Below are 13,933 nucleotides of genomic sequence, written 5' to 3' on the forward strand. Positions count from 1 at the left end.
TGTGTGTAGATTAGAAATCACCAACAATTAGCTTTTGTGGCCAGCACCTCTCTTATTTTGCTGTCAATGGCGCATACAAAATTAGCCCAGATTTCCTCTGAAATTTCGTAGAACATCAAACAGCGACCCGATTATAGTGTATCGGACCGTCCAAACTGCCCCAAAATATAAAACAGCTTATCCAGAAAGTTGGTTTTATCGCCGTAAACCAAAAAAGCTTCTATGTAATGCGAATTTTGTGTAAAATGAGTTATTTAGACGCTTTTATGGTATACAGAATCTATAAAATTATGCCCCTAAAACGCCAATATTAAAGAGAAATATGAATTTAGCTATGATTCAGCACCCGCATTAGTTTTATAAGAACCTGACAATCTAATTTATATGTAATTGCACGCCAATTCTTTAAAATTGAATAATATAACGGCAGTTTTTCAACCTCTCCCCCCAAAGGGGGGGGGTCCCTAAACTTGTACATGTATATATTCTCGGGTCGTCATGATATAAACAAGTTTGCATTGTCTTGTGAATAGACATGCATATTTGCACAAATTAGAACCAAGAAAATCATTCAAAATTAACATGCCGTGAAATTACATACAGTATAACTTTTACATGTAACATATTTTCATAAATCAGAGGCCACCGCGAGCACCATGGTTTTAATAATCGCTCATAACTTTTTGATATAGCTACAGAATTCAGTAAAACTTTCCACATGTGTTCCACAATAAATGTTTTTGTGTTTTCAGATTTTATTTTTGCGAGTGTAAAATAATTGACTACTTGCAGGTATCACAACACTATTTTTCCGAAGGTTCACGTCAAAACATGGCTGAGTGAAATTAATTCCCGAAGTCCCCTTCGTTTTTAGGAGTTTTCCGCCAGCGACAGGGACTGTACTTTTTTATGAGATAAAAAAAACGTGTAAAATGCCTGATTTTCCCACCTTTGTAAAAATACGAGGTCACTTGAATTTTTGATGCCAGTTGTTTAGGCAGGGGGGGGGGGGGGTGAAATTTCTCTGACATGATTTTCAAGCACATGTGTAACTTTGATGTAAACAAACTCTCGTGCCTTTGTGGATGGCTGTGTGTTTTTTGCTACTAAATTGGTTTGGAACAATTGTTTTAAAAGTTGTAAAGAGGAATTTTCCCAGAAAATTGTTTTAAACTTGCTACCCGTATCTAAAGTTGCGTAATTTTGGTAAGAATATATAGTAAAAATTAATAGTGGTGTGCAACCTTAAATTATTTTATTCATCCGCCATTTCTTGATTAAGTAAATTTATGCTTTAGCAATGAGTTGTCAATAAACAGGGAGGCCAAGTTGGGTTTTTGTACAAAATTTAGTTTAATAAATGAAATAAAAATCTTGTAATACTTTAAGGAACTTTTTGTGTATGCGCATTAAAAAGGCGGAGCAGAATATGAATTTGGACGATTGCCAATCCAGACGATCGCTAGAAGGCTGCCGAACATTAAAAATAAATGATTGTATAAAATGTCAATGTTATTTTTTAAAGCATTGCAAGCAATCGATTTGGTCACTCTGTTGTGTTACCCGAGAGTGAGCGAATCTAATTTTTTAATTAAGCTATATTTGCTACAAACAGCTTTTTTTCTTGATGTTTAGAGGTACTATTTGAAGCTATTATTTAAGCAACACAATGTTCCTTTGGTTATTTATGCGGGCAATGAAAGTGGCGACATTGCAGAAAAATATATAACCCGCGTTGGCGGGTTATGTAATTTTTTCTGCAATGAATGCTACTGTAATAACCAGCACAAATCATCAAAGAAAGCAATTTTTTGTTTATAGTACATGTAGCATCTTTCTATTAACAAATCAATTAATTGATTGTTAAAATTAAACTAAATTGTTGTAAAAGTACATCAGTACTTAGCTAAAGAAACAGCCAAATAGTTTCCTATGAACATTTTAGTCTGACACCGTCATGATTATTTCGTGAAGTCCGTTATTTTTCTTAGGTCGCTGTAGCTTTCGATCAATAAATGGAGCGACATATTTATCAATCCTGTTAGTTTCTATAAGGCTATGAATTAATTAAACTTCCCGTAAGAAATAGAGAGAATCATACTCGGTAGATGTAAATATAATGTTATGTCCTATAACCGTTCTTTTTATAATCCATATTTCCTTTTAGGCTCTAAAGCGCCTTCATAAAATCTTCAATTTAAAAAAAAATACTTAATATACCGATGCGACTCACATACTTGTTTTTGCCAAGTAACGCACATACCACATTCTGAGCAAAACTGAAGAGCTATAAAGGAGACAAATCGGATTGATAGAAGGAGATATACGTATACCATCTATTACATAAAACACGCTTTTCAGATTTACAGAATCTGCAGCTAATTAGGTATATTTTTCCCATAACGGCAGCGTTGCTTGTGCTGTTCCATGAAGCCGCTTCTTAATAGATAATTAAAATTGATTAAAAAAAACATAATACTTAGAACGTTAGATTTTTTATTGGATTAAAAAATGGAAGATCATGACGCATTATGCAAAATCATTATAAAATGTATACATACAATTTTGGAAACTAATATAAATAACAAGTATAAGCAAAGTATAATCAAATAAGAAAATATTGTTTTATCATAACAAATTGAATGCATTTTTTTCTCTTCTCTCTTGCTCTCTTTCTGTTCTTGTTACTGGGGTAGAATAAAGTAAATTAACAGATTTAGTGATCAAACGCTAATTTTATAACGTTTTTGCGCTGTAGGATTGTCAGTAGAGATTTTCTGTTCACAATACGTCGATAGCAGTTGTTTGTCCTGCTTCAATCATGAACCGCTGTTGAATAAACAGTTAAAATTAAAAAATCATAAAATAACCTAAAATTATTATTTTTAATAAATGGAAGACGATGATGCATTATGAAAAAAAAATTATATATGGATATACAATTTTGGAAGTTTTAACAAATATAAGCAATTTATAGTCTTATAAATATAATCTTTATCAAATAAATGCAATGTAATTTTTCTCTCTTCTATTCACAATAATTTTTCTCTCTATCGCTACTCTCTCTCACTCAAACGTTAATCTACGACACTTTCACCATGCGGAATCATCAGTAGTTTTACACATAATAATTCATTTCACATTGTTTATATAAGCGATATATATCAACGTTTGTAAGTTAATTTGTGTTTAATAACTTCAAATTATGAAATCTGGGGATTCCAAAAAAATAACAATAAGCATATAATGGATGATGAACGATGTATGTACGTATAAAGCACTATAAATGTTTTAAGAAACCAACAATTAAAATCGTCAAGTTTTCGGGAAAACCCGTCACATCTTCAGGACTACTCTCAATATTACACCAAATAAAAAAACTAAATAAACAATATTACTCCTTCTATTTTTTTTAATACGCCATTCTCTGAAAAAAAGTAAGCCGACAGTTCATCCTATGAAATCAATAGAATATAGCCTTACCTCTATTAGCATTGACTGCCAAGTATTGTACAGGCAACAATGTTTAATCTTAAAAATTGACAGTTTCCTATTCTATTCACAGAACATACCATTTATTATATTTAAGTTCTGACATGCTATGTTATTAAATCGATTTCAATGGTAGACAGAAGAACATGAATAAACGTTTGAAAAAACACAGCTATATTATTTAAACTTCTTAGGTTTTTAATTTTAATTAAAAAAAGTAACTAATGATGACGAAAAAAATATATGTATCGAAAACCCTGAACAGAGAAAGAAATAATAATGTTCAATTTTATCTCGAACTTCTCGAATTCTTCATACTTAATTTAGTCAGTTAAATGATCTAATGTGTTGTATGATAATTTTGTCTTGGTTTTATAAGAAAAAAACACCCTTAAAGCTGTAAAAAGGCGGGCATGATGAAGGACAGGATGAAGAATTTCAAAATCGCGATAATAGCTTTAGGGTTATATTTTTTGGTCATTGCTTATCCTTCTATATCTATTCTCTATCATGCGAGGATGAAGGCACTGGGAACTCTACTGTAGCATAATCTGTTTTCTCGTCATCGCCATGAATAACTGGGTTTCTTTCTTCTGTTTTCGTATCGAACTTCACTTCAACGTATAAAAGTCCATCCTTGTTCTAAAAGAAATAGACGCGAGATATTAAGGTTGTTCAAACCATTTCTTAAGTATGTTCTTTATTACACAGCGTAAAGCGGTTTAAATGATTTTATATGAAAATCGTTTACACAAAAATTGAGTAAAAATCATGCAACAAGCAGATGATATCATACAAATGTTTAAGAATGATGTTCACAATAAATTTGAGTGATCTTTATGCTAATTATTTCTTGTATATTTTTAATGTTACTAAGAGTTTTAATCGAAACTCAACAAAATATTGCGATATTCCCAAAAATACTGTATATTTTTTTTTTATATGAAATTCAAATTATGACAGATCAATTGATAACACTTTATTATTTTTTATGAAGATGTTGACATACATTTTAAAGCTGCTTGGTCCGATTTTTTGGTTATTACAGTATCAAATAATTTTCTATACAGAACAATTATCTTATAAAGTTATGGACTTTCTTCTATTTACACTAGCAGAATCGGTCTCCTTTCAAAGTTAGAAATATTTAAAGTAAATAAAAAAAAATTCTCTTTAGGCAAACGAAAAAACAAACCAAAATGCATCATGGGAATGTTTAGAAACGTAACCATTTGGTTTCGTACCCCGAATGATTGGGTATATTCACCAGCTTGCTATGCATCGATTGTTAACTTCAGAAATATTAGCGAAAATAAATGTACACAGGTTATTTTTCATTTTCATTATTTTCCTGAACATTATGTTCTTTATCTATAGTGATCTCAAAGTTGTCATACAACCATACCGGTTTCGATGCCAGGGGCAGATTTTAACAAGAAGCGAAATAACGCGATTCCCTTTTATGTCGTTTGTTTTGTTAACAAATTTTGTGCATATTTTTTTCATTGAAATTTGGCTCAACTGACCAGGAAAACTACTGCAATGTCCATTATTATACACATGATTAGCATAACCATCGTTGAAAAGCGTACACAAAATTTGATATAAAATCTGAACAAGCAGCTTTAAAGGGGCATGGTCACGATTTTGGTCAAATTCTTTTTTATGATGTTATTATTTACAATGCTTTAGAAATGCATTTCTAATGATCATATAAAATTTGAGAGTCATTCTTAGAGTTAAAGGCAAGATACAGGGCTCACAATTCTTTGTCATGTAAACAAGGCTCGTGCCCTGTTTTTGTTTACATAGGGTCAATATACCAGTAAAAATATTTGTCTAGCTTATTTGTCCATCTTTTCATTTATTCTAAGCATAGATAAACAGTTTCTAACGTTTAACACATTCGTTTTAGGTTTAAAACTGAAATTAAAAAATGCCTTTCTTAAGCATTGTAAATATTAAAATCGGAAAAATAATTTTTGACCAAAATCGTGACCATGCCTCTTTAAAACAGTTTTCGTTTTATCCTTTGATCTAACGGTAATAAACAACTATTATAAGTGTTATTAATAACACAATTAAATAATTGTAAAAAAAAAACATGTTTACCTTGCATTAATAAATACATGTAAAAATCTGCCGGGGTTCTTATTGCGCATGTAAATCTTTGCTTTAATTTAGAAAACTAAAAGTAAATTACACGGGAAATACGTATACATAATTTCAGTTGACATTATTGTACAAATATCGACAGTTCTAATTGCCATTTGACTTGAAAAATGTATAGAAGAAAGATAGTCATTGTGGAGAGTTGATGGTCAATGTTAAAAAATTAACCATCAGATCTACCTACAATTTAATGATCACTGGATGAAAAATCAAGTTTCAGCAAAACTGAAACTATATGGAAACCTTGCTGAAACTTGAAGTTGAAGTTTCATGTATAGTTTCCGCAATGCGGAAACCATTATATCGATTCAGCAAGTATCCGTTAGGTTTTAGTCAGCAGAAACTTTAGTCTAAGACTCCTGATGGTTTCCGCAATGCGGAAACTAAATTTGAATCGTGTGAAAAGTTGTGTAAATTATTATGGAAATATCAGTCAGTTTCAGAACATTTCCGCTAGGTTTCAGTATGCTGAAACTTTAAGTTAAGATTCCAAATGGTTTACGCATTGCTGAAACTATTACTTAAATTGATTTGAGTTTAATAGTGATATCATTTATTTTCAACAGGTTTAAGTTTAATTCTAGCCTAATGATAATGAATCCGTACATACTAAAATGTTTAGTAAGGTTTCAGCGTGACTGAAACTATATGTATACATTTAACTATCTTCAAATGTGGAAAAAAAGGCGATTAAACTGATGTCTGATTTTGTTTAATGCATATGATGAAATCATTAATCTTAGGTACTCGGGCACGTGTATACATGTGTATACATTCTTTGTCCAGGTGACCTCCTCTGTGATTTTCCTGTATATTCTGTGTGGATTGCAGGTTTTCTCTGTCAGGAGTGAACAAAAGACTGTTACATACATATACATAATACGAAGCGTGGGTTTATAACTGGAGCCCGGCAGGAATTTTTTTTCAATTTGTGTGTACCTGAGTTAGTAAAACTGATAAGTAAATTATAATTATTTAGTAAAAAAAAAATCTAGCTAGTTGTATATCGCAAACAGTGTATGAAGAAGTATTTTACTTAATACACGCAATAAATTAATACACCTATTTTGTAAGACTCCTTCTTAAATCCTTTAGTTATCATTTGAATGAACCTTGAGGTACAGTAACTAATTAAGCAAACAAATTAAGGTAAAGTCGCTGTAAATTTTTACAAATCATACCATAATTCGTACAACCTGAAGTTTAGAGCTAATTCATTTCTTTTTTAATACCACGCCAACACATGTACACAGGATTTTTTTAAATATAATTCTACAGATGATAATAACAAGTAAACCCACTTGGAGTTTCAGACTTTACTACATGTATGACTGTATCATGATTCACTGGCATCGGAAGCAAATTGAAAGTGGGGGGGGGGGGCTAGACTAATCCGCAGAAATATTGAGGAAAAACCCTAATTCCCAAAATCATGAATATCCTCATCCGTGGGGGGGGGGGGGGGGTGGGGGGGGTATACCTATACTATATACTTCCGAAAGTAAATTTCCCTACCCAAAATGTTTTCCCCAAAATCATGAAATTCCTAATCCGTGCCGGGGGGTGGGGGGTGGGGGGGGGGGGGGCTAGTATGCCTATTACTCCAACTTCTCAATCTTTCAAGGTAAATTTACGAACAATTACATTTTCGGCGGGAAAAAGTGGGGGGGGGGGGGGGGGGGGGCTATATATATATGTGCCTAATGGTTAAGTCTAACTTTACACTAAGCCCCCCCCCCCCCCCGGTTCCTACGCCTATGTGATTCGTGCATTTCTATACTTTGTATTTACTTTCTGTACTGTAAACACAGATATTGATACATGTTTATGAAACATGCACATGTTTCTGTTATAAGATATAATAAGCATTATTTATAATTTTACTGAAGTTATACGTTATATTACAAAATCAGTTTAAAATCCAGCACTAGCCATGTGGTGCATGTGATTTTAATCCCATTTTTTAAATTTGATTATAAATTCGTATACCTTTGACCAGACGTAGAAAGTATACCAAATAATTAAAATTATATTTTGTTTATATATCAGTCCGACGTGTATGTCTCACTTCCCGGCTTTTGTATTTTAATTTCATAAGTATTCTTAACGTACTGTTCATCGTATGACCAATCAGTGCACATGTGTAACTGTAAAATAATTGCCATCAATTCATCGTAGTTGTAAATTGACCGTACGGGTGAACGCTGTTAACCGGACCCCGTTAATTGATCGGCATCTAATTATATTTGTGATTTCTGTGTGTTCATGCAGAACCTGCTCTGTGATGAACATAATATTTTCACACCTCTGTATTTTGAATAAGAATATGACCGTGCTTAGAATCGCGGTGAAAATTGGACAAGTCAAGACTAACTTGTCAGTAAACTATACATGGATCTATCATATTTAGTTTAGCAAAATCATCAGTACATGTAAATAAAATATAGTTGAAGACAAAATCTGATACATATGTCTCATTAGAATTTGTTTAATTTCATTAGACATTTGTAAACAAACGGTCGGCCATTTTTTTGTTGTTAATCACGTGTTACAAATACGATTGTAACAAACACACGCCAATTCTTTGTGGTATTTAACCAGGAAATACTGACTCCGACAGTTCTTATTTTAAATAAATATACATGTAAAAAGTATACTATTCGGTAAAAAGTGATAATTTTGATTAAACATTATTCATTTTAAACTATCCCAAGATGCACTTTTCCAAGATTTAGCGGGTTCTGATTGGTCAGTATTGGCGCACTTTATGATTCCGAGCGAAGGTTAAAATGGACAAGAAGGTGTTGTTGTAAAATGGAGAATTGAGAAGCATTAATAGCCTCTACAACAAGGAGATAATGCAGGAACGAAGAACTCATGTCAAGGTAACTTATATCACAATATAGATACTCCCAATAACATTTTCAAGGCTCTAATTTATCTCTCATTTGTAAACGAGATCTCGCGCCATCAAATCAAGATGGCGTCATTTTTTCAAACTTGGTTCGGCATTTTAATTTTTATTACCGTATCTCTTTAGAATATACGTTTTGACCAAGTTAACCAATAACCAACTTTATATGCACGATAATCAAGATTATCCAGGGTATACACATATATAATTATATAAACGTCCCTAATATATGAATGCTTGGTTGGTAAACAAGACGAACAATGAATCTTACGCACATTATACAATTTACAAACTCTAAATGTAACGTAAATATTAAAAAAAAATTATTAATTAAATCCGGAAAATGAAATCTTTCACGTTTTTCTTTTTCAGCATTGACAGCATACAAAGTCAATGTTTCCGGTGATTAGTTGCATCCTCTGTTCGGTGATTCGGGTGAATGTTTTGACCAGCTGGACGATGTGAACGCAAGGTATTGCTTTGAAATTGATTTTTTTCACCATTAACTTATACATGTGTTGGATGTTTATAATTTACTGTAGTAATTTTTGGGAAATCCAGGTCTAAGTCCTTGAAAAGGAGGTTGATTGGAGGGGGGGGGGAGTGGTGGTGAAACACACTTATTGTTGATAAATTTTTCCATTGTTCAACAAACAATAATTGAATCAAAATGAAAATAACATTGCTTCAAATATAAAATGAAACATTTTAGACCAGATACTACTGTAGTCATTATATGACATAGTTTAAACAGCAACTGGCAACTGCATAGTAGCTTCTGTGTTCAGAATTTTATTCAGAATGCCTTTATTACATGTTAGGCTGAATGTTTATTGTTTAAAAATCTAAATGAAACTTTATTATTCTTGTTTAAGATAAAGAGAACTGACATAACGTACAGCCCAGTGAAAGGAACAAGTTTATCGCAAGAAGAAGAATTTTAATGCTACCACTGTCCAGAACTACTAAGTCTGCTGTAACCATGATGTGATCATATGAGTGTTTCACCGGTCTGGACAATGCTCGAAAATCCCCCAAAAAGGCTTATTTCCATAAACTACGACTCAGGTTACATCAACAACAGCCAAGGACACTCCTTATTGATTCGAATGGACACATCTCTACGACCCGACTAAACCTCTGGAGAACAAGACTTTTTAACTGTAAAGTATTCTCATTTCAAAAAACCTATAAACTATAAAAGTACTTTTTTTATATGATCAAATACCAGTATGCTGAAAAAGAAAAACGTGAAAGATTTCATTTTCCAGATTTAATTAATAATTTTTTTTTTAATATTTACGTTACATTTAGAGTTTGTAAATTGTATAATGTGCGTAAGATTCATTGTTCGTCTTGTTTACCAACCAAGCATTCATATATTAGGGACGTTTATATAATTATATATGTGTATACCCTGGATAATCTTGATTATCGTGCATATAAAGTTGGTTATTGGTTAACTTGGTCAAAACGTATATTTTAAAGAGATACGGTGATAAAAATTAAAATGCCGAACCAAGTTTGAAAAAATGACGCCATCTTGATTTGATGGCGCGAGATCTCGTTTACAAATGAGAGATAAATTAGAGCCTTGAAAATGTTATTGGGAGTATCTATATTGTGATATAAGTTACCTTGACATGAGTTCTTCGTTCCTGCATTATCTCCTTGTTGTAGAGGCTATTAATGCTTCTCAATTCTCCATTTTACAACAACACCTTCTTGTCCATTTTAACCTTCGCTCGGAATCATAAAGTGCGCCAATACTGACCAATCAGAACCCGCTAAATCTTGGATAAGTGCATCTTGGGATAGTTTAAAATGAATAATGTTTAATCAAAATTATCATTTTTTACCGAACAGTATACTTTTTACATGTATATTTATTTTAAATAAGAACTGTCGTAGTCAGTATTTCCTGGTTAAATACGACAAAGTATTGGCGTGTGTTTGTTACAATTGTATTTGTAACATGTGATTAACAAAAACAAAAAAAATGGCCGACCGTTTGTTTACAAATGTCTAATGAAATTAAACAAGTTTTAATGAGACATATGTATCAGATTTTGTCTTTAACTATATAATTTTATTTACATGTACTGATGATTTTGCCAAACTAAATATGATAGAGCTATATATAGTTTACTGACAAGTTAGTCTTGACTTGTCCAATTTTCACCGCGATTCTAAGCACGGTCATATTCTTATTCAAAATATAGAGATGTGAAAATATTATGTTCATCACAGAGCAGGTTCTGCATGAACACACAGAAATCACAAATATAATTAGATGCCGATCAATTAACGGGGTCCGGTTAACAGCGTTCACCCGTACGGTGAATTTACATCTACGATGAATTGATTTATTTTCTTACAGTTACACATGTGCACTGATTGGTCATGCGATGAACTGTACGTTAAGAATACTTATGAAATTAAAATATAAACGTGTTAAACAAGCCGGGAAGTAAGACGTACACGTCGGACTGATATATAAACAAAATATAATTTTAATTATTTGGTATACTTTCTACATCAAATGTATACGAATGTATAATCTAATTTTAAAAATGGGATTAAAATCACGTGCACCACATGGCTAGTGCTAGATTTTAAACTGATTTTGTAATATAACGTATAACTTCAGTAAAATTATAAATAATGCTTATTATATCTTATAACAGAAACATGTGCATGTTTCATAAACATGTATCAATATCTGTGTTTACAGTACAGAAAGTAAATACAAAGTATAGAAATGCACGAATCACATAGGCGTCGAACCGGTGGGGGGGGGGGGGGCTAAGGGGGGGAGGCTTAGTGCAAAGTTAGACTTAACCAATAGGGATACAGCCCCCCCCCCTCCCCCCCACTTTTTCTCGCCGGAAATGTAATTGTTCCTAAATTTACCTTGAAAGATTGAGAAGTTGGAGTAATAGGCATACTTAGCCCCCCCCCCCCCCCCCCCCACCCCGACACGGATTAGGAATTTCATGATTTTGGGGAAAAAATTGGGTAGGGAAATTTATTTTCGGAAGTATATAGTATAGGTATACCCCCCCCCCACCCCCACGGATTAGGATTTTCATGATTTTGGGAATTAGGGTTTTTTAGGGTTTTTCCACAATATTTCTGAGGATTAGTCTAGACCCCCCCCCCACTTTCAATTTGCTTCCGACGCCAGTGAATCATGATACAGTCATACATGCAGTAAAGTCTGAAATGCATGTAAATAATTAAACAATTATTATATTAGACTCAAACTCCAAGTGGGTTTTACTTCTTATTATCAACTGTAGATTTTTTTTTAAAAAAATTCCTGTGTACATGTGTTGGCGTGATATTAAAAAAGACATGAATTAGCTCTAAACTTCAGGTTGTACGAATATTTGGTACGATTTGTAAAAATTTACAACGACTTTACCTTAATTTGTTTGCTTAATTAGTTACTGTACCTCAAGGTTCATTCAAATGATAACTAAATGATTTAAGAAGGAGTCTTACAAAATAGGTACATTAATTTATTTTACTAAATAATTATAATTTACTTATCAGTTTTACTAACACAGGTACACACAAATTGAAAAAAAATTCCCGCCGGGCTCCAGTTATAAACTCACGCTTCGTACTGTGTATATGTTATGTAACAGTCTTTTGTTCACTCATGACAGAAAAAACCTGCAATCCACACAGAATATACAGGAAAATCACAGAGGAGGTCACCTGGACAAACAATGTGTACAAATGTATACACGTGCCCGAGTACCTAAGATTAATGATTCCATCATATGCATTAAACAAGATCAGACATCAGTTTTTCTTTTCAAATTCAATTAATTACTTAGTAAGGTTCTTAATCGCCTTTTTTGCCACATTTGAAGATAGTTACATGTATACATATAGTTTCAGTCACGCTGAAACCTTACTATACATTTTAGTATGTACGGATTCATTATCATTAGGCTAGAATTAAACTTAAACCTGTTGAAAATAAATGATATCACTATTAAACTCAAATCAATTTTAGTAATAGTTTCAGCAATGCGTAAACCATTTGGAATCTTAACTTAAAGTTTCAGCATACTGAAACCTAGCGAAAATGTTCTGAAACTGATTGATATTTCCATAATAATTTACACAACTTTTCACATGATTCAAATTTAGTTTCCGCATTGCGGAAACCATCAGGAATCTTAACTTAAAGTTTCAGCATACTGAAACCTAGCGGAAATGTTCTGAAGCTGATTGATATTTCCATAATAATTTACACAACTATTCACACGATTCAAATTTAGTTTCCGCATTGCGGAAATTATCAGGAATCTTAGACTAAAGTTTCTGCTGACTAAAACCTAATGGATACTTGCTGAATCGATATAATGGTTTCCGCATTGTATAGTTTCCGCAATGCGGAAACTATACATGAAACTTCAACTTCAAGTTTCAGCAAGGTTTCCATATAGTTTCAGTTTTGCTGAAACTTGATTTTTCATCCAGTGCCGATGATAACAAGGGGAAAAGGGTCGTACATGTGATAAAGGTGGGGCAAACATTTCCCTGTTTACATTTTTTCGCATGATCATCATGCCAAATGTTAACTGTTTGATATTCTTATGATAGATATGACAAAATAACGTAAAGATTTTACATGGATAAGATCCGTGATACTTTTTCTTTCATATTTAAACAAAGAAATCGCGTTAAATTTCTCTGTGTTGTAAATGAAAAAAAAAATACCCGACTCCCCGAGAAGAGCGCATTCACACGGTACTTAAGAATCAAAATCTCAACCACAACGTAATATTTTTATACATTTAAAACCATTTTGATTGACCAACATGTTTAAGTTCTTACCTTGTATCCTCGTTGTTCTTTTGCGGAATCGTTATTTTGGTTTGTGTTTGAGTACACAGTGTCAGGGTTTGCTGTCATTGCGATGTCATCTGAGTTTTCATACACTAAAAAATAAAGATTAAATATTCAGACCTTAATGATTTCTTTGAATCAATATCCCATGCATTGACCTTCTACGAATAAAATAATGAAACTATGCTGTAAGCTTTCATAAGAATGTCTTCCAAAAATATAAAAAAAAATTTAGCGACCATTTTCATGTCGTCGGAGATAAAACGTTACCAAACGAAAACAAACCAAGAACTGACAACTTTTATCAGATGTGTAAACAGGTGTAAAAAGAGATTACACTGCAAGTAAAATACAAGTATCTGAATACAAATGTACTCATAAAAACCATAATATATGTATTTTAAACCACATTGTGCTCCAAAATTGGCATGTTTAAACAAAAATAATCCAAAAATACCAATCGTCAAGGAAAGAGAATGAACAAAT

The 13,933-nt window shown here is 32.5% G+C and overlaps 1 protein-coding gene and 1 long non-coding RNA gene across 3 annotated transcripts in view; one reads left to right on the top strand and one right to left on the bottom strand.

Annotated features, from left to right (window-relative positions):
* Positions 1–2,485: 2,485 nt before the first annotated feature.
* LOC136273098 (hemicentin-1-like) overlaps positions 2,486–13,933 on the bottom strand; it is a 179,275-nt gene continuing 167,827 nt past the window's right edge. For both annotated transcript variants that reach the window (XM_066076997.1, XM_066076996.1), the window contains 2 exons: positions 13,436–13,539; positions 2,486–4,134 (listed from right to left, as the gene is read on the bottom strand). In XM_066076997.1, coding sequence (XP_065933069.1) covers positions 3,991–4,134; positions 13,436–13,539 — 248 coding nt within the window. In that variant the 3' untranslated portion in view covers positions 2,486–3,990. The remainder of the gene's footprint in view (positions 4,135–13,435; positions 13,540–13,933) is intronic.
* Positions 8,307–9,803, top strand: LOC136272461 (uncharacterized). The gene is made up of 3 exons (XR_010710467.1): positions 8,307–8,549; positions 8,951–9,050; positions 9,454–9,803. It is a non-coding gene; the product is annotated as an uncharacterized lncRNA (long non-coding RNA).

This window comes from Magallana gigas, chromosome 2 (genome assembly GCF_963853765.1).
Source record: "Magallana gigas chromosome 2, xbMagGiga1.1, whole genome shotgun sequence".
NCBI lineage: Eukaryota > Metazoa > Mollusca > Bivalvia > Ostreida > Ostreidae > Magallana > Magallana gigas.